This window comes from Eubalaena glacialis, chromosome 19, assembly GCF_028564815.1.
Source record: "Eubalaena glacialis isolate mEubGla1 chromosome 19, mEubGla1.1.hap2.+ XY, whole genome shotgun sequence".
Classification (NCBI taxonomy): domain Eukaryota; kingdom Metazoa; phylum Chordata; class Mammalia; order Artiodactyla; family Balaenidae; genus Eubalaena; species Eubalaena glacialis.
Window position 1 is genome coordinate 12,720,290 of NC_083734.1, and position 17,647 is coordinate 12,737,936.

Genomic DNA, 17,647 nt, shown 5'->3' on the forward strand with positions numbered 1-17,647 from the left:
ATGTTTCCTGAGCAGTCTGGGTGTCCACAGGCTCTGCATTTGCACTGATGAGCATTCTAGTTTGCATTTTTTCATAGTGCTAGCTTCAGGCTGTCTCTTTCTCTCTCTTTCTTTTCTTTGATCAGGTAAACCTCTGCAGTTGACTCTTCAGGCCTGTGATGTCAAGGGAAAAGAAGAGAAGTCAGGACCTGAAAACCTCCTTGTTGAGCCGTGGACGAGGGACGGTGAGTGGTGGACCTGTCGGGTTTTAGTGAGTAGAAAGGGCCATGGTGCTCACTAGAGGCTGTGTGAAACCGCACTGTGGTCTTCGAAACTTTCAAGATATGCGGTCTTCGCTGCGATGTCCTTCAGTTGGCCTCGGTGGTTCCTGAACCATTTGCGTGATTTCTTTACTACAGCGTTGCCACCTGCTAGGTGTCAGTCACCTGTAACAACTTAAAAGTACTTGAGAGCCTTCAGTTTTGAAAAGCAAAGACTTCTCCTCTTGGAATATAAAAAGTTACCATTTTTAAGTTCAGATTGTCTTTCTGTTGTGTTATCTCAAAGTATTGAGAAACTCAGTGGATCAGTGCTAAAAATGTAGCTTAAGATGAGGGTATTTCTCCATATGGCTGCTCTGGCATTTGAAGTGTCTGGAAGGAAGCCTCACTCCTTCCCTGGCGTCAGCATGGTGATTGCTGATGTGCTCTTCAGCACTGTGGCTCTTTTCCTCATCCAGGGAGTGTTTGTGAGTCTCTTCCTCATCCGTCATGTTGGCCAGCGGGTTAGTCTCCTGCACATGTCCCCTTTCTACTCACTGTACTGCTTTGAATGTTGCCAGTTCAGAAAAGGACGTGGAATGTTCCAGCAGTTATCAAACATTGAAGGGAACTGGCCTTACCACTTTGGACTCAGTTTCCCCTTGGCTTTCCTCACAGCAGAACAGACCTTGTGCATTCTCAGTAGTCGCCTCCTCTCTGTCCTGTTTCCTGTGGGCATTAGCACCAGTGAAGTAAAGACGCCTGGGAAAACGTGCTTCACCAGTCGCACCTCCTCCTGGTGGTCTTCTTAAGCCGTGACTGCCTCACGAGACAGGCTTCCTGCAGTCCTCGCTGAGCAGCTCAGCCTCTGCAGACACATTTCCTCCCCCACATTCATCTCCTGCCACCCTGAGGGCCACCGCAGACCGCCCAGTCACCTGCCGTCCAAAGTGGGGTTGGGAGGAGGCGGTGGCAGCTCTTTGCCAGTTTCCCCCTTCCCACACTCAGGAAAGGCAAGACCACTCTACCAAAGGCCCTCTGCATTTTTCCTTTGCTCTCTGAAGAATTGGGATTTTTGTCTCTGGAGTATGTAAGGCAGAATCTTCTTAAAACCAGTGTATGGATGTTTTTTTCATACTCTCGTCATCATCTACTGAAAGGCCTCTCTCGTTTTATCTTACTTTTTTAAACTTTTATAACAATTTCAAATCGTCTCCATCTAGTCTTTCTTTTTAAAGACTTTATTATTTTTTTTTAAGAGCAGTTTTAGGTTTACAACAAAACTGGAAGGAGGTACAGAGATTTCCCATATGCCCCCTGCCCCACACATGCAGAGCCTCCCCCATTATCCACATCACTCACCAGAGTGGTACATTTTTACGAAGGGTGAACCTACATTGACACATCGTAATCGCCCGAAGTCCATAGCTTACTTTAGGCTTCACTGTTGATGTCTTCCATTCTGTGGGTTTGAACAAATGTATAATGACCTATATCCATCATTATAATACCATACAGGGTGTTTTCATTGTCCTTAAAATCAGTCTGGATTTTTAACACCATTCTAAGTCTGAAAGCACCACAGGTTTTTCTGTAGCTATTGAAATGCATTTGCCAGCTCTTCTGCCTGGTCTGATTTGAATAGTTCGTTACTCTCCCTGTGTCTTATCCATCCACCTCTCCTCCCTGCCTTCCACCTAACCTTGCATGGATAAATTGCATAAACTAGTTGTAGTGTGTGGATTTGTTATTTTTGTTGTGTTTCTGATGAGCACCCAGGTGGGATGTGACTGGGTGTGGGGAGGAGCCTTGGTTTCCCCTGGTCTCTCCCTTCACAACCGTCACTGTCTGTTTCTTGTAACTCAGGTTAGGATTCGGTCCTCTACAAAAAAATGAACCTGACGAGACAGGGAGGACAGAGGAAAGTCCTCACAGCTGGAACTGTGGGGTTTTGAGGAGTGATTTGTTTCTTCCTCTTACAGGGGCCAAAGCTCTTTTTCACTGCTACCTTTCAAGTTCCCCAGCTGCTGGGAAACACTGGACGTTCCCCCTTGCTGCACAGAGTGCCCGGAGAACCCGAACGTGGGCACTCCGAGGGCTGACCTCCTGGGAGTCACAGCCACGGGTCTGGCGTTTTAAAGGAGTGCAGGCTGCTGCCAATAGAACTGAAGGAGTAGGGTTATTAAATTCCTTACGTTTGAGATTGGTTATTTTCTTCTTGTCATTTTAAGAGAATAAATTGGGCAGGAGGGGCATGGTATCCAAACAGTTGTAGCTTTAAAATATTATAGTTTAGACATATGAGCTGGTTTTTTACCAAGAAAAGGAAGCACAGAGGTTTTATTTATTTACTTTTTAAGCTTTGTTTGTTTAATGTATGTATTTATTTGGGCCTTAAAAAAATTGATGGCAATGTTATTTTAAAAGAGTCTGATTCTTTTGACTTAAATTATTGTTTCAGCTACTTTGAGACTAATGAAAACTGGCAGCTACTCCCAGGCAGCATTTCGGCCTTTACAATAGGTTTGATTAGTTAGAGGCATCCAGACCTCCTAGAAAAGGTGACAGTTCAATAATTGGGATAGTTTTTAGTATTACTGTTAGTAGAATTGTGTGAATTTCTGGCCGTATGGCTTCTTAAAATTGTCTGTAGAATTACTATTTGATAGCATTAGGTCAATAATAGCTTCTCCCTGTGATTTAGTAAAGGTTCCTTTGGATTTAATTTTCTTGGTTTTGGTGACAAATAATGCATATTGTCTTACGGAGATTTAACTTCACAAATTTTTGTTTTATTGAACTCAGTGTAATGAAATAAGCATGAAATTGGTTTTAGTCTTTTCATCTTGATAAGGCAGAGTGGTTGAAAGCAGTTCATGGTTTCGGGAAGAATGGGTGGTCAGGCTGATTTGAGTAAATGTGTAAGTTGTATAATTTACAGAGGTTGGAAAGAGAAAAGCAGCCTTGGATTTAACAGACCTTTTTGTAAATTTTTAAAGAATAATTAACAACAGCAAAAGAGGTGAACCACAACTCTCATACAAATATAAAATGAACACATGTCAATCTTTTTATTTATCCCATTAATTACTGAGGGAACCAGTAAGATGTTACAAGCAGGTCAAAGGAGAACTCATTAATACACGTAGACCAGTAAGAATGCTGACATGAATCTACAGATGGTTGCAAAATTGGTCAGTCTTCATAAGGAATAATCAGCTATGTTCCTATAGACAAAATTTTTATTTCTGTGGACAAGAATCTTTTGCATTACTGTTATTATTCTACAATTTACAGAGTTGTAAAATAGTTCAGAGACAAAGAAAGGTGGAGATGACCCAAAGAGTGCACTAAACAAACACCCAGCATTCTTTTCTTGCCCATTTCAAAGACTTTTACAGTCTTTCCTGACAGAGTATTCAAGAAACTATCTAATTCCTCTCTCAGCCTTTAAGCCTGCTTGCTTCTAACAGCCCAGCCAAACGTCAGTCATGGTTTTAGGAATGGTTCAGAAAGATGATTGATTGTCCAGTCTTTTGTCTCTTTGAATTAAAGTCACAGTCCTTATCAACTTTTTATTTGTTTATCGTTACCTCAGAGCCGAGTGGCCTGTATTGTTGAAAAGTTGAAAAGATTGTGCTCTGACCAAGTTATACCTGGACTATGATCTGTTACCTTGGTGTCTATCAGGGGGGTTGCTTCTGCCCAGAGGGGAATTCTTTTTCTAATTTTCTTCTTTCTTTTTCTAATTTTTATGAGAGAACCAGATAGACTAGATGCCCTCTGCCTCAAAGGATATGCTTTGGTTTTGTTGGTCTTAGTTCTTAGGGTTATTACAGATGCCTCAGTCATCCTAACTTTAGTTTTTCCTTTTTGTAGGTTTTCTTACAGAGACTGGAAAAACCAGAGCAAGTATTATTTTTTCTACAGGAACTGAATCTGCCTTCCAAGTTACTCAGATCAGAATTATGGTAATTCTTATTCTGCCTTCTTTAGGAAATGTTACTACTATTTTTAAAAATAGGATTGTATTTCAGAGGTCCATGTCACTGGTTTTTCATTGAACATTTAGTGATTATTTATTCTGTGTCAGGCCTGTAGCAGAAGGCAAGGGCACAAAGATGAATAGATTGTTAAGTCTGTAAATGGTGTGAGTATAAGGATCAAGAAAAGTAAGGAATCATTTCTTGGGAAGCAGCTTTCTTACTTTTCCAGGACTTAATGTATTTGAAATCTCATTTTGTTGGTTTGATTTTTGCGTTAAGCTATTTGAATTTGACCATATTATTTGGGAACAAAATGGCCACAGAACTTTGGTCCCTTTGATGTACTTTATTTAGATCTCTATTTCCAGGTTCGACGTGGTGGCATTGGTGCCCAGTGTGGGTTGGTGTTTGCCTATAATTCATCTTCTGATAAATTTCACGCAGAAGAGCACTTCAAAAGGTTTGAAAAATATGACAAATGGAAGCTTCAGGAATTCAGGCAATTTGTAAAAAGCAGGTAAGGAACAGAATAAAAATCTTTATAGTTAATAAGATTGTATACATTCTCTTATTGGTGAAGTATGTTTTCTTTATAGAAAAGTTGCCACTAACCCATCTTCAATGGCCATGAGCATTCATTGCTTTCTGGCAGCACATGTGAAGACATATATTTTAATTTGTTCATAGTCTCTTACTCGGTCCCTTCTGTGACCAGGTGTACACATCTTCAAAATGGTTGGGTAATAATACATGCCTGAATTGTGGGCAGCCTGAGGTCTCTAGTCTTATCTAGCCACTGGAAAATTTACCCAGGCCCCAGCTTCCCTCCTCCTATTTTTGTGTTTTTACCGAAAATATTTATTAAGCACCTACGATGTGCTAGGCCTGATGCTAGGTACTGAAGATACCGTAATGAGCAGATTGGCCCGTTCCCTGCTCTATAGAGCCTACTGTTTAGCTCAGAAGACAGATGATAAAGCCTACAGTGTCACAGTGCTGTAAATGCGAGGTAGGTAGGAGGGATAAGGTGCTCTGGGAGCATATGGCAGAGCACCTGACCTGATCAGGGAAGGCTTCCTGGAGGAGGTGTTGAATATGGATGAGCTAAAGCTAATTAACTACTTGAGGAAGTGGAAGCAGAGTGTCCTGAGCAAAGAGCAGAGCAGAGTTGAGAGCTCAGGTGGGGTCTGGCGTACACAAGGGACTGACGAGCCCCACGTTGCTGAGGTGTGCCGTGAGTTGGAGAGTGGGGAGAGGTGAAGCTGGAGAGCTAGGGAAGGGTCAGGTTGTTGAAGGCCCTTTTGTCTCTGTTTCAGGGTTTAGACTTTATCTTGAAAGCCATGGGGGCAGGGGAAGGGAGCAGGGTGGAGTGTTTGCTGAGGAGCTTCAAGAAGAACGAGGAGAGCTCGCATTTGTGGTTTGGAAGTGCTGCTCTGGAGCCTGCTGTGTGAGGTGGGCTGGAGGAGAGCGAGCGGGGAGGCCAGATGAAGTGGAGGGAGGCTGTCACGGTCACCTGGGAAGCCAGAGTGTGGGTAACCTCAACTAGAGCAGCAACAGGAGCCATGGAGAGATGTGGACGATTGAAGAGACGGCTAGAAAGTAGAAGCAGCAGGACCTGGTGAGTGACTGATGTACAGCAGGAGAGAGAAGGAGGCTTAGGCCTCAGTGAGTCCTGGATTTTTGGCTCACCAGAGGGGACATTGGTAGCGCCTTTTTCTGAGACAGAAAATACCTCGGGAAAACAGGTTTGTGGGAAGATGATGAGCTCAGTTTTGGTCCTGTTGGATTTGAGGTTCTAAGAAGCCTCTGAGATATCCCACAGCTAGTTGGATAAACAGGTGAGGAACCTAGAAGAGATGTTGTCCTGAAGGCAGAGATATGAGAGACATTTCGGTAATAGTTTAAAATGAATTAGAAGAGATCATTCTGGAGGAGTATGTGGGCTGGGAAGAACAGAGACTTTAGGTCAACATGCTGAGAGGCACCAGCATTTATGGGGCAGCAGAGAAAGGGAGGCTGAGAAAAACAGCCAGAGAAGCAGCAGGGAAGCCAGGGAAGTGTCCTCATGAAGCCAGGGGAAAATCATGGTTAAAGAGGTAGGGAGTGGGCAACGGTGTTGGATGTTACCCCGGAGTCGGTGAGGTAAGTCTAGAAGCGGACTTGTTGGATTTAGCCACAGATGTTGTTGGTGACCTCTTGGACAGTGTTACCTCCCTTATTACTAGTAGCAAGTTAAAACTCATGCAGCTGAGCCCGAGACTTGCCCTTTTTGCTCCTGTATTTCACAGGTAATGGGGTGCTGGAGTTTTACTATCACTGCTAGGCTTTCATGTACGTATGAACCACCGATAATTGTGTGAAAATGCGGATTCTGAATCAGTGGTTCTGCCTGGGGCCTGAGACCTTCATTTCTAACAAGCTCCCCAGCGACTCTGATGCTCCCCGACCACGGATCACACTTGGAATAACAAGGATCTAGAATAACTTCCTCTCTCTGCTGGACTTCCTTTGGTGGCATCCCTGACAAAGGGTCACTCAGCCTCCCTAGAATATCCTTAATGATGGAGAACTCACTGCACTTCAGTAACATATTCTATGTTTATTGAAATCTACACTTGTAATTTCAACTCTGTGGTCTTAATTTCAGCCCTCTAAATGAATTGAAACAAATCGCTCTCCTATCACGCATACATGCTCTTTTAAAAGATGCTTTTCTTTTTAAACAATAACTAGAGATTACACTTGTTTTTAAATAGCTGTGTCCCACTCCTGGGACATATTAATATAGGTTTTTTTTTTCCCCTAAACCTGCTGTCAAACAAGATCTTTCACATCTTATATAGGATGATTTTTTTTTTTAACCTAAATGCAGGCTTATTTGCTAGTCCCTTGTTGATTTTAGCTCCTGGTTCCAGCCTGAACTACTCTGAAATCCTGATTTGCTTGGGCTACATATTATCAGTCCCTCTCCAGTTTGGAGGTCAAAATGGTAATAGACATGTATCTGTTTTCTTGCCTTTTTTTTTTTTTTTGTCTGCCCTCTGGTCAGACATCTGTCAGTCAGCACACTCTGGGACCAGCTGTTTGGTTGCTGTACATATTTAAGAGGACTGATACTTAGCTCTGTTTTCTCCACCCTGCCTGTGAGTTGGTGTAGTGAGCAAGGTTGCTTCTCCCCACTGTCTGACATCCTGCCAGCTCTCTGTATCTCAAGGATTTCCTTGATGACTCCCGAAGGGTGAATTGAAAAATCCTCAAACACACCATATTGATGAAAGTCATTGGCATGGTTTTGGGCTAAGACGGAATACCACCTGTCCCATTGGTTTTATGGTTAACTATATCATGAAAGGTTTATGCTAAGAAAGACTTAACGGTAAGAAGAGAACGTTTTTTTCTCTCTGTTACAGAACCTACTCTGGGTCCTTTGTCTTTTTCTTCTTGCTGTTTTCTTCTTGTAAATCCCTGTGTTTGCTTATCTTATCCATACAGAATACTCATGTGTTGGCCAGCTTGTTAGCCGTATCACAGACTAAATAGTTTAAAGTTTTAGGAATGTTACTTGAAAAGACTGCCATTTTCTCCTTCTCAGTTATTTAATTCCTGAAAAGGAAGTACCATTCAAGTATCCAATTTTAAAAAGAAACAGGGGCTTCCCTGGTGGCGCAGTGGTTAAGAATCCGCCTGCTAACACAGGGGACACGGGTTCGAGCCCTGGTACGGGAAGATCCTACCTGCCACAGAGCAACTAAGCCCGTGCGCCTCAACTACTGAGCCTGCGCTCTAGAGCCTGCGAGCCACAACTACTGAAGCCCGCGTGCCTAGAGTCTGTGCTCCGCAACAGGAGAAGCCAGTGCAATGAGAAGCCCGCACACCGCAATGAAGAGTAGCCCCTGCTTGCCGCAACTAGAGAAAACCCGTGCGCAGCAACGAAGACCCAACGTACCCAAAAATAAATAAATAAAATAAATAATTAAAAAAAAAAAAGAAACGGCACACAGTTTTACTTCTTCAGCCTTTGGGTTGAAATGCTTCCCTGGAAGGACTTTTTTTTTTTTTTTTAGAGCAGTTTGCCTGTCCATCAGCTCACTTTTTTTTTTTTTTTAATTAATTATTTATTTATTTATTTATTTATTTATGGCTGTGTTGGGTCTTCGTTTCTGTGCGAGGGCTTTCTCTAGTTGCCGCGAGCGGAGGCCACTCTTCATCGCGGTGCGTGGGCCTCTCACTATCGCGGCCTCTCTTGTGGCGGAGCACAAGCTCCAGATGCGCAGGCTCAGCAATTGTGGCTCACGGGCTTAGTTGCTCCGCGGCATGTGGGATCTTCCCAGACCATGGTTCGAACCCGTGTCCCCTGCATTGGCAGGCAGATTCTCAACCACTGCGCCACCAGGGAAGCCCAGGACTTCTTAAGTAATAGGGAAGAATCCTGAGGCCTGTGAAGGCTGAAGTTTTCCTTTTTTGGAACTCCAGGATCTGAAAGCTCCTCAGCTTTTACCCTTCAGTTGTTGCAATTGTGAATCTCAGGCCAGTCGTACCTATGTTAGCCAGACCTAGGGAAAGAAAACTGAACCTGCCTCTCCTTTGGATTTTTCCAGAAGCACACACCAGCTGTTGCATTGTACCTTATTCCTGAGTAGCTTCATCTCAGATGCCTTGACTTCAGGTCTCATTCTTCAGATAAGCCAGTTATCTAGAGAAGCAAACTTCCTCCTTAGTTCCCAGGTTATATTTGGGACTAATAATAGTTCCCATTGCATAGATGAGAAGGCTGAGAAGTGGGGAGGACGTTACCACCAGCTCCCTCGTATGCTCAGAGAGGCACCACGTGCCACACCCCGTCCTCGATTGTTAACCAACGGCCGTGTAAACAAGTTAAATGCCATTTAGGTGGTGCCTTATTCTTTAGACCCTTGAGAAGTTTAGGAATAGGAGAACATTTTGTGATTACCTTTGTGTTTACAGGATTGGTTGCCCATCTGATAACCTTGGCGAGGATGATCCTATTGGCTGGTTTGAGCTGGAGGAAGAGTGGGATGAAGCAGATGTCAAGTTGCAACAGTGCAGGGTTGCCAAGGTAAGTATCAGTGAGGTGTGGCCTTCGCACACCTGCCCACTCCCCTCCTTTTGTACTGTAAGTGTTTATCAAGCGGTTATTGTGTGCCAGCACTGGAACCCTGCAGGTGAGTCAGACGTGATCATGACCCTCAGGGAGCTCCGAGTCTAGTGGGAGACACAGATGTATGAGACACTGATATGGGCTGATAAAGAGACACACAGGGGGCTGTTGCAGCCCGAAGGAACAATATTTACCCAGCCTGGAATTCACTAGGGAAGGCTTCCCAGGAAAGTTGGTGCGATGCCAAGTGTTGAAAGTTGATTAAACTCTCATCTTTAGCCAGGCTGAGAGGTGTGGAGAAAGGCCTCTCAGGCTGAGGCAGCAGTAAGTCCACAGGCCTAAATGCAAGAGAGATGTCTTTCCGTAGCTATGAAAGAAACAATGATTATCTGGCTACTTAATTTTTTTTAACCTCCGTTGTGAATCTTAGTAAGAAGCTTAAATAAGAGAAACAAAAACTATCTTCAGGACTTGTACATAGTAGGTGCTCAGTAAATATTTATGCAGCTGAGTAGTGGATTCTGAAAGGCCCTCAACAAAGGAGCTTTCACTATAATAAGCAGAGAGTGTGCATAGAAGTTGGGCTTTGCAAATGGCTTTAGCTTTGAGCAGACAAGGCTGTGTCCTGGGCTCCCAGCACATGGATTACAGGTAAGTGGGGGCTTGGAGATGATCCCTTAGGGCAGTCATTGACTGTTTTCACCATATAGCTGTTGTCTGTTTCAAAATGACTGTGCCACAGAGCAGACATCCTTCTCTTATTCATCCTGTCTTATCCTGTTTTTGCCTTGAAGCAGGAATAGTGCCGTTTCTCTTATTGTGATCTTTCCCCAAACCTGACTTCAGCGTTTGTATTGTCTCTTCCCTGTTTGTTGTAGATGCTGGACTTACACTTTGTGTCTCCAGTGCTAGGCATAGTGGTACCTCATTAATTATTAAAGTCACAGGAAGACCTGCCCAGAAAGGCCTTTATTTCCCTTTTGTCAGTACCTGGGGCTTCTAAGTCCTTCTCCTCACCTCTGTCTTGTCCTTTTCCAGTATTTGATGGTGAAGTTCCTCTGCACCCGCCAGGAGTCGGCAGAGCGCCTGGGAGTACAAGGCTTGAGCGTCAGTGGGTACCTCCGGCCCGCGAGGGCAGAAGCGGAGCAGAGCATCGTCCGTGCTCACTGCAGAAAGGGCGCGGAGGAGAGCGTCTGTGGGGCCACACTGCTCCTCAGGACCCTTCAGTTCATCCAGCAGCTCGCCCATGACCTGGTAGTGTTTCCTCAGTTGTTAGACCTCATTCCTTTGGGAAGAGTAACGACAGTGTCTGGGGAAAGGAACACCAGCCAGTGAAACCTGGCCCTGCTGAAGCCATGCAGTACGAATGAGGAGGGCAGGCATCGCGCTGCTGTGATGATGTTGGGAGGCCAAGTGGAGTGAGGCGTTGGGCATTAATGGCATCAGTCAGTGGCAGACGAAGTGGCATGTGGCCACCATCGTGAGGTTTCCTGGGATAGACCTGCATACAGATCTTAAAGAGCCCCAGCTTTGGTTGCCAGGGAGACAAAGCACATTTATGGGATTTATGTCTTCTTTAAGTCCTAGAATTATTCCTGAAGTGTAGGTGAATTCTGTTTGTTTACTAAAAGTACCAAAAATAATAACAGGATTTTTTTTTAATTGAAATATTGCTGACTTACAGTATTAGTTTCATGGTAATCCAATCCATGCAAAGTTATTATAAAACATTGACTGTATTCCCTGTATTGTACATTATATCCTTGTAACTTAAATTTTATTTTATACCTATTAGTTTGTACCTCTTAATCTCTTTAACCTATTTTTGCCCTTCCCTACACTCCACTCCCCTCTGGTAACCACTAGTTTGTTCTCTGCATCTGTGAGTCTGTTTCTGCTTTGTTATATTTGTTTGTTTATTTCATTTTTTAGATTTCACATATAAGTGAAAACTTACAGTATTTGTCTTTCTCTGTCTGACTTATTTCATTAGGCATAATACCCTCCAGGTCCATCCATGTTGTCACAAATGGCAAAATTTCGTTCTACTTATGGCTGAGTAATATTCCATTGTATACATATACCATATCTTCTTTATCCATTCATTTGTTGATGGACACTTAGGTTGCTTCCATATCTTGGCTATTGTAAATAATGCTGCTGTGAACATTGTGTTTTTGATACTGACTTCTACAGTCACTAATAAAAACACAGTGACAGTCTACTCAAAGAAAGGTTCTTGCAGCCATCACTATAGAGAACATGGCTTATCACTCAGGAATCCGGTGGAGCCCTCTCACGTGTGGTACGCAACAGTGTCTACTCTTGACCTGCATTCTGCTTCAGGGCACATTCAGAGGCTGGTGACTCAATTTGTATATGGATGGTTTGGTCTTTGTTACTGGCACTCTCCTATCACAGCAGAAAGTAGCAAATGAGAGGGAGATGCTTAGGAGTAGCAGAAGCGATTACAGCAGAATTGATCTTTCAGCCTACATGCAGGGAAGGGTCAAAACATGCTGCAGGATGGTCCTGGACAATAATCATCGCCAAGTAAAGATTCACTTATGTTCCAGGTGTAGTATCTATGAAGTCAAGGAGCTTCCATAGGGATGTGTGTGTATATGTTATGTGTATATATACATTCACGTACATATGTACACACACATGTATTTTAGAAAGTTTCACACCAAAAACAGTTGTTCACGGACTTTTTAGTTGAAGCATCAGTTATGTTGGAATTTTACACATGCGGAGCCACCTTATCCCTTAACAGTGAGAAGTAAATGAGCCATTACAATATTTCTCTAAATGCATTTTTCAATTTTATTTTTTCTGGTCTTTATTATTTTTTAGGTACAGCAGAAGGAAAGTGGCTTAAAATACAGATCTTTTCTGGACTTCGTGGGTCTTGATTTGCAGATCTTTTGGGACTTTTACAGTAAATTAAAGCAAAAGTAAGTCAGAATTTGTTACAAGATGATAATCGTATATTGATAAGCACAACTGAGAACACTGAGTTTTGCTGTTCTAAATGGACAATTTTTTTCTTCCAAGATTTTTTACTTCTTACTAGTTTATACTGCTCTGATTCGAAAGATTTGGTTAGTGTTGAAAATAAACATCTTACATTTCTACAAAGTGCTTTATTTGGGCAGTGTTTTTGCAAGCATTTTGTCATTTATATTACAACCTTATAATGATAAGCAGGTCAAGTATTATAGTATTCTCATTATACTACTGAAGAAACAGAATCAGAGGTGCATTTCTTTGCCCAGAGTGGGCACAGTCAGACAGGGTCTGTGTTTTCAGACTCTACCCAGTCCATTGTTCTTTCCTTTCCATCTTTCTGCCTCTGGTTGGCATTCTTTTTACTGAGCCTGATGCCTAGCTGGGAGAGCCCTTTGTAGATAGTTGTTTGGCTTGGAGGGTAAAAGCAACTTGCATTTTTGCTCTCTGATGTTCTTTGTCTTTCTGTAGCCCAAGGGAAGAATGCATCTGTGCCCAAACCCTGCTTCTGCAGCTCCTCCAGAGCTGTTTCTCCGTGCTGCAAGGAGACGCGTCGGCCACCTCTGAGGACGCCAAGGCTCCAAGCATGAGCCGTAGGCGGGTAGAGGCCGCCAAGGAGCTCTACACACACCTATGTGATGGTAGGGATTGGGGTTCTTCTTTACTGTGGCCCTGAGCTCGTAGCCTGCAGGGCCTTTTGCTTTAGAGAACAGGGGGTCCTCTGACCATGCAAACCCAGGAAAGGGTTTACATCTTTGGAAAATGAGTTTCCGTGATCCTCTTTTGAATCATTATTTGGAGTTCAGGATTTAGTCCCTCTTCAACGACTTCCTCCTGGTTTCTGATATACAGTTGTGTTATATTGAGAGTAATTGCTATCACACCCCAGTCTTTACTTCAGCTGAGACACGGGGATGAGGCTGATAGATTGAGGTGGGGAGATGGTAATATTAATTGAGAATAAAACACGTGATCATCTGAAGTTATTTTTAAAGCTTCGCCAAGTTGTGTCTCAAAAGGACAGAAATAATGAAATAAAAGCTGGTACATAGAGTCTTTATTTTTGTTAAATGTAAAGAAATAAAAAAATAATTTCTTTACACTGCCTAGCCTGTACAGAAGTATTTCTTTGCTCTGGTAGCGAATTTATGGGCTAAAGCCGATATATATATTGTAAGTGAATAGGTGGGGTATATTAAAGCTGATAATTCATTTTTATCAGTGGTGGATAGGGTGGATGGAGACTCTGCACCCATGGAAATATTGAAACAAGAAGTCAGGAATACCCTTCTTAATGGGGCTGCCGTCTTCTTTCCTGATCGACAGACCCGGCGGGACCATCTCTTCACCATGATGGTAATTATTTACGTTAAAAGTACGGATTCCATTCCAGAACTCTGTTGGGGTGAAACTTATTAGTCTTTGTTTTCTCTGAATATCCTCTCAGTTTCAGTTTCCCAAATGTGTATTTAATACTGTGTGCAAAGTTTTGTGTGGGACACAGGTATCTAAGGACATAGCGCTGTACTCAGGGTGGGGATGACAGATAATCCTGACCTCCGTTTTAGAACCTGTTGAATCACAAAGGGAGAGCTTAGTCTCCTTCAGCTTTGTAACATGCCTACAACCAAGTGTTCTTTTTAACATTTTAACCTTTTATTTAATATTTATTTTTATTTATGTATTTATTTTGGGTCTTAGTTGTGGCACATGGGATCTTTCATTGTGGAGCGTGGGCTCTTCGTGGCGGTGCACGGGCTTCTCTCTAGTTGTGGTGCACAGGCTTCTCTCTGGTGGTGCACGGGCTCCAGAGTGTGTGGGCTCTGTAGCTGCGGCACGAGGGCTCTCTAGTTGTGGCGCGTGGGCTTAGTTGCTTGTGGCATGTGGGATCTTAGTTCCCCGACCAGGGATCAAACCTTAGTCCCCTGCATTGGCAGGTGGATTCTTAACCACTGGACCATCAGGGAGGTTCCAACATTTTAACTTTTTTTTTTTTTTTTTAAATAAATTTATTTATTTATTTATTCATTTGTGGCTGCATTAGGTCTTCGTTGCTGCACGCGGGCTTTCTTTAGTTGCGTCGAGTGGGGGCTACTCTTCCTTCTGGTGTGCGGGCTTCTCATTGTGGTGGCTTCTCTTGTTGTGGAGCACAGGCTCTAGGCACATGGGCTTCAGTAGTTGCAGCACGTGGGCTCAGTAGTTGTGGCTCACGGGCTCTAGAGCACAGGCTCAGTAGTTGCGGCGCTCGGGCTTAGTTGCTCCGCGGCACATGGGATCTTCCGAGACTAGGGCTCGAACCCAAGTCCCCTGCATTGGCAGGCGGATTCTTAACCACTGAGCCACCAGGGAATCCCCCATTTTAACTTTTTATTATGGGAAAATCTAAATACAAAACTAGACTAAATAATACATATAATGAATCCCTCCAACCCCCCAAGTGTACTCATCACCTAGATTCAATAATTATAAACTTAGGCTAATCTTGTTTCATCTGTAATATACTTCACCCACTCCCATCCCCCATTATTATTTCAAAGTAAATCCCTGACTTACTTTATTCATAAATATTTCAGTTTATATCTGTAAAGAAAATACAACCAAGTTTTAATCTTCCCACCCAAAATTATGATTTATCCTAGGAATTCAAGGATGGTTTAACATTAGAAAATCAGTCAATGAAATCAGAGAGGAAAAAAATCATATTGATAAGTGCAGAAAAAATTTTAATAAGATTAACTTCTGATGATGGTTCAAACAACAAAACCATTAGCAAACTTGATATAAAAGGGAAGTTCCTTAATCTCTTGGAGGGCATGTATCCAAAACCTACAATAAACAATGTACTGGTCTTTGGGACACTGACTCATCCCTTCCAAAATGAGGTCTAAAACAAGGATGCTTACTGTCACTGCTTCTCTTTGATATTATATTAGAAGGCCTAGCCAGTGCTGTAGGACAAAGAAAAGAAATTTTAAAAATAACAATTAGAAAGAATAAAACAAATAATCATTATTTGTCTGTTTAGACAAACAACTATTAGAATTACTGAGAAGACTTTGATGAAGAAAACGAGATGCAGCATTTAAAAGGGCATTTCTGTATGCAACAACTAATTAGTAAATGCAATAAAAGTGCCCTGTTGGATGCATAAAGCCCCATAGAAACAAAAAAGGGAATAAAAGAAGCATAAAATGTGGTCCCTGATGCCAAATGACTGCAGTCCAGTTGGGGGCACTGCCACAAGGAAAAACTGACCCTATATGCAATAGGTGTTTAGAGGAGAATCTTGTTCAGGTTAAGTGATGGAGGAAGGTTTCCGAGAGGAGGGAGGATCTTTGGTTGTTTTCAGCTGTCTGCAAAATTTGCATATCAGCTTGAGGGATCAGGTTTTTTTCTTCTAGTTTTATTGAGATATATTGGCATACAGCATTGTATAAGTTTAAGGTGCACAGCATAATGACCTGACTTACATACATCATGAAATGATTATCACAATAAATTGGATGAACATCCATCATCTCATATAAATTAAAGAAATCTCAAAATTAAAGAAATAGAAAAACAATTTTTCTCCTTGTGATGAGAACTCTTAGGATTTACTCTCTTGACCACTTTCATATATAACATGCAGTAGTGTTAATCACATTTATCACGTTGTACGTTACAGCCCTAGTATTTAGCTTATAACTAGAAGTTTGTACCTTTTGACTGCCTTCATCCAGTTCCTCCGACCCCTGCCTCTGATCTCTTTTTCTATGAGTTTGTTTGTTTTTGAAGTATAATTGACCTACAGGACTACATTATTTCCTGTTATACAGCATAGTGATTCAATATTTCTGTACATTTCAAAATGATCACCACGATAAGTCTATTTTATGATATGTCACCATATGAAGATATTACGTAATTATTGACTATATTCTCCACATTGTACATTTCATACCTGTGACTCATTTAATCTGCAGCTGGAAGTTTGTACCTCTTAATCTCCCTCATCTATTTCTTCCCTCCTTCCACCCCTCTCCCCTCTGGGAACCACCTGTTTGTTCTTTGTATCTATGACTTTGTTCCTGTTTCGTTATGTTTGTTCATTTGTTTTGTTTTTTAAATTCTACATGTAAATGAAATCATACAATATTTGTCTTTCTCTGTGTGACTTTATTTCACTTAGCATAATACCCTCTAGGTCCATCCATGTCACAAATGGCGAGATTTTATGGCTAATATTCATTCATCGTGTGTGTGTGTGTGTGTGTGTGTGTGTATATATATCTCACATCTTCTTTATCCGTTCATCAGTTGATGGGCACTTAGGTTGCTTCCATATCTTGGCTATTGTAAATAATGCTGCAATGAATCTAAGGGTGCATATATCTTTTCTAATTAGTGTTTTTGTTTTCTCTGGATAAATATCCAGGAGTGGAATTTGCTGGATCATATGGTAGTTCTGTTTTTAATTTTTTGAGCACCCTCAAAAGCCATTACTGTTTTCTATAATAGCTGCACCGATTACATTCCCACCAACAGTGCACGAGGGGTTCCCTTTGGATCAGTTTTTACTTCGTGAGTTTTAACCTTTGACAGCATCAGCTGACTCTGAATTGTGGAAGAATCTCTATCCCACTTGTTTGCTGGAAGCATTTATCAGGCAGCTGAGCAAATGGTTTTTTTGTTAGCTCGTGTCCCACACAGAAAAATAGAGGACATGCGACCTCTTGAATGACATTGCTGTGTGTTAGTAAAGCAGCCCATTAACTTTTCCTTTGCCCGTCTATCTGACAGCAGTGGTAAGGTCTATATTTTTTTTCCCTTCTCGTGCAGATGAATTAAACTGCTGTCATTTGTGACCATATCTTATCTCTCCCACCCTCTTGTGGCAGGCAGGGCCCTGGGTCTTAAATCCTCTGGAAATCTCCGCCAGTGCCTTGCATAGCAGTAGGTGTTCAACACATTTATTGAATTAATAAGAAAAAAAAAGTGCCCCCAGAGTAACCCATAGCCTCATCAGGGGATGTGATTCCTTTAACTGTCACCGTAGGCTGTTCAGACTTATACCGAGAAAGCTTAGATCCTGTTTAAAAAAACAAACAGAAAGCTCACAAGAAAGGCGCTCTGTCTCTGCCCCCTCCTCTTGTGATGGCCTGCCCAGGGATGAAAATAGACATCTTTTGGAAGTCACCTTCCTAACATTTGCATCCAGCTTTCCTGCAGGAGAGCTTGCAAATGTCAGCTTCCGCAGTGAACAGACGCAAACCTGCTGTCTCTTGGTTCTGCTCCCTCTTCGCGCTAGGCCA

The 17,647-nt window shown here is 42.4% G+C and overlaps 1 protein-coding gene and 1 pseudogene across 7 annotated transcripts in view; both read left to right on the forward strand.

Moving 5' to 3' along the window:
- Positions 1–17,647, forward strand: part of ZZEF1 (zinc finger ZZ-type and EF-hand domain containing 1) — a 117,212-nt gene that overhangs the window by 31,265 nt on the left and 68,300 nt on the right. For all 7 annotated transcript variants that reach the window (XM_061176817.1, XM_061176816.1, XM_061176820.1 and 4 more), the window contains 8 exons: positions 126–224; positions 4,119–4,210; positions 4,594–4,742; positions 9,191–9,302; positions 10,383–10,598; positions 12,201–12,301; positions 12,825–12,994; positions 13,576–13,709. In XM_061176817.1, coding sequence (XP_061032800.1) covers positions 126–224; positions 4,119–4,210; positions 4,594–4,742; positions 9,191–9,302; positions 10,383–10,598; positions 12,201–12,301; positions 12,825–12,994; positions 13,576–13,709 — 1,073 coding nt within the window. The remainder of the gene's footprint in view (positions 1–125; positions 225–4,118; positions 4,211–4,593; positions 4,743–9,190; positions 9,303–10,382; positions 10,599–12,200; positions 12,302–12,824; positions 12,995–13,575; positions 13,710–17,647) is intronic.
- Positions 608–2,378, forward strand: LOC133080370 (etoposide-induced protein 2.4 homolog; annotated as a pseudogene).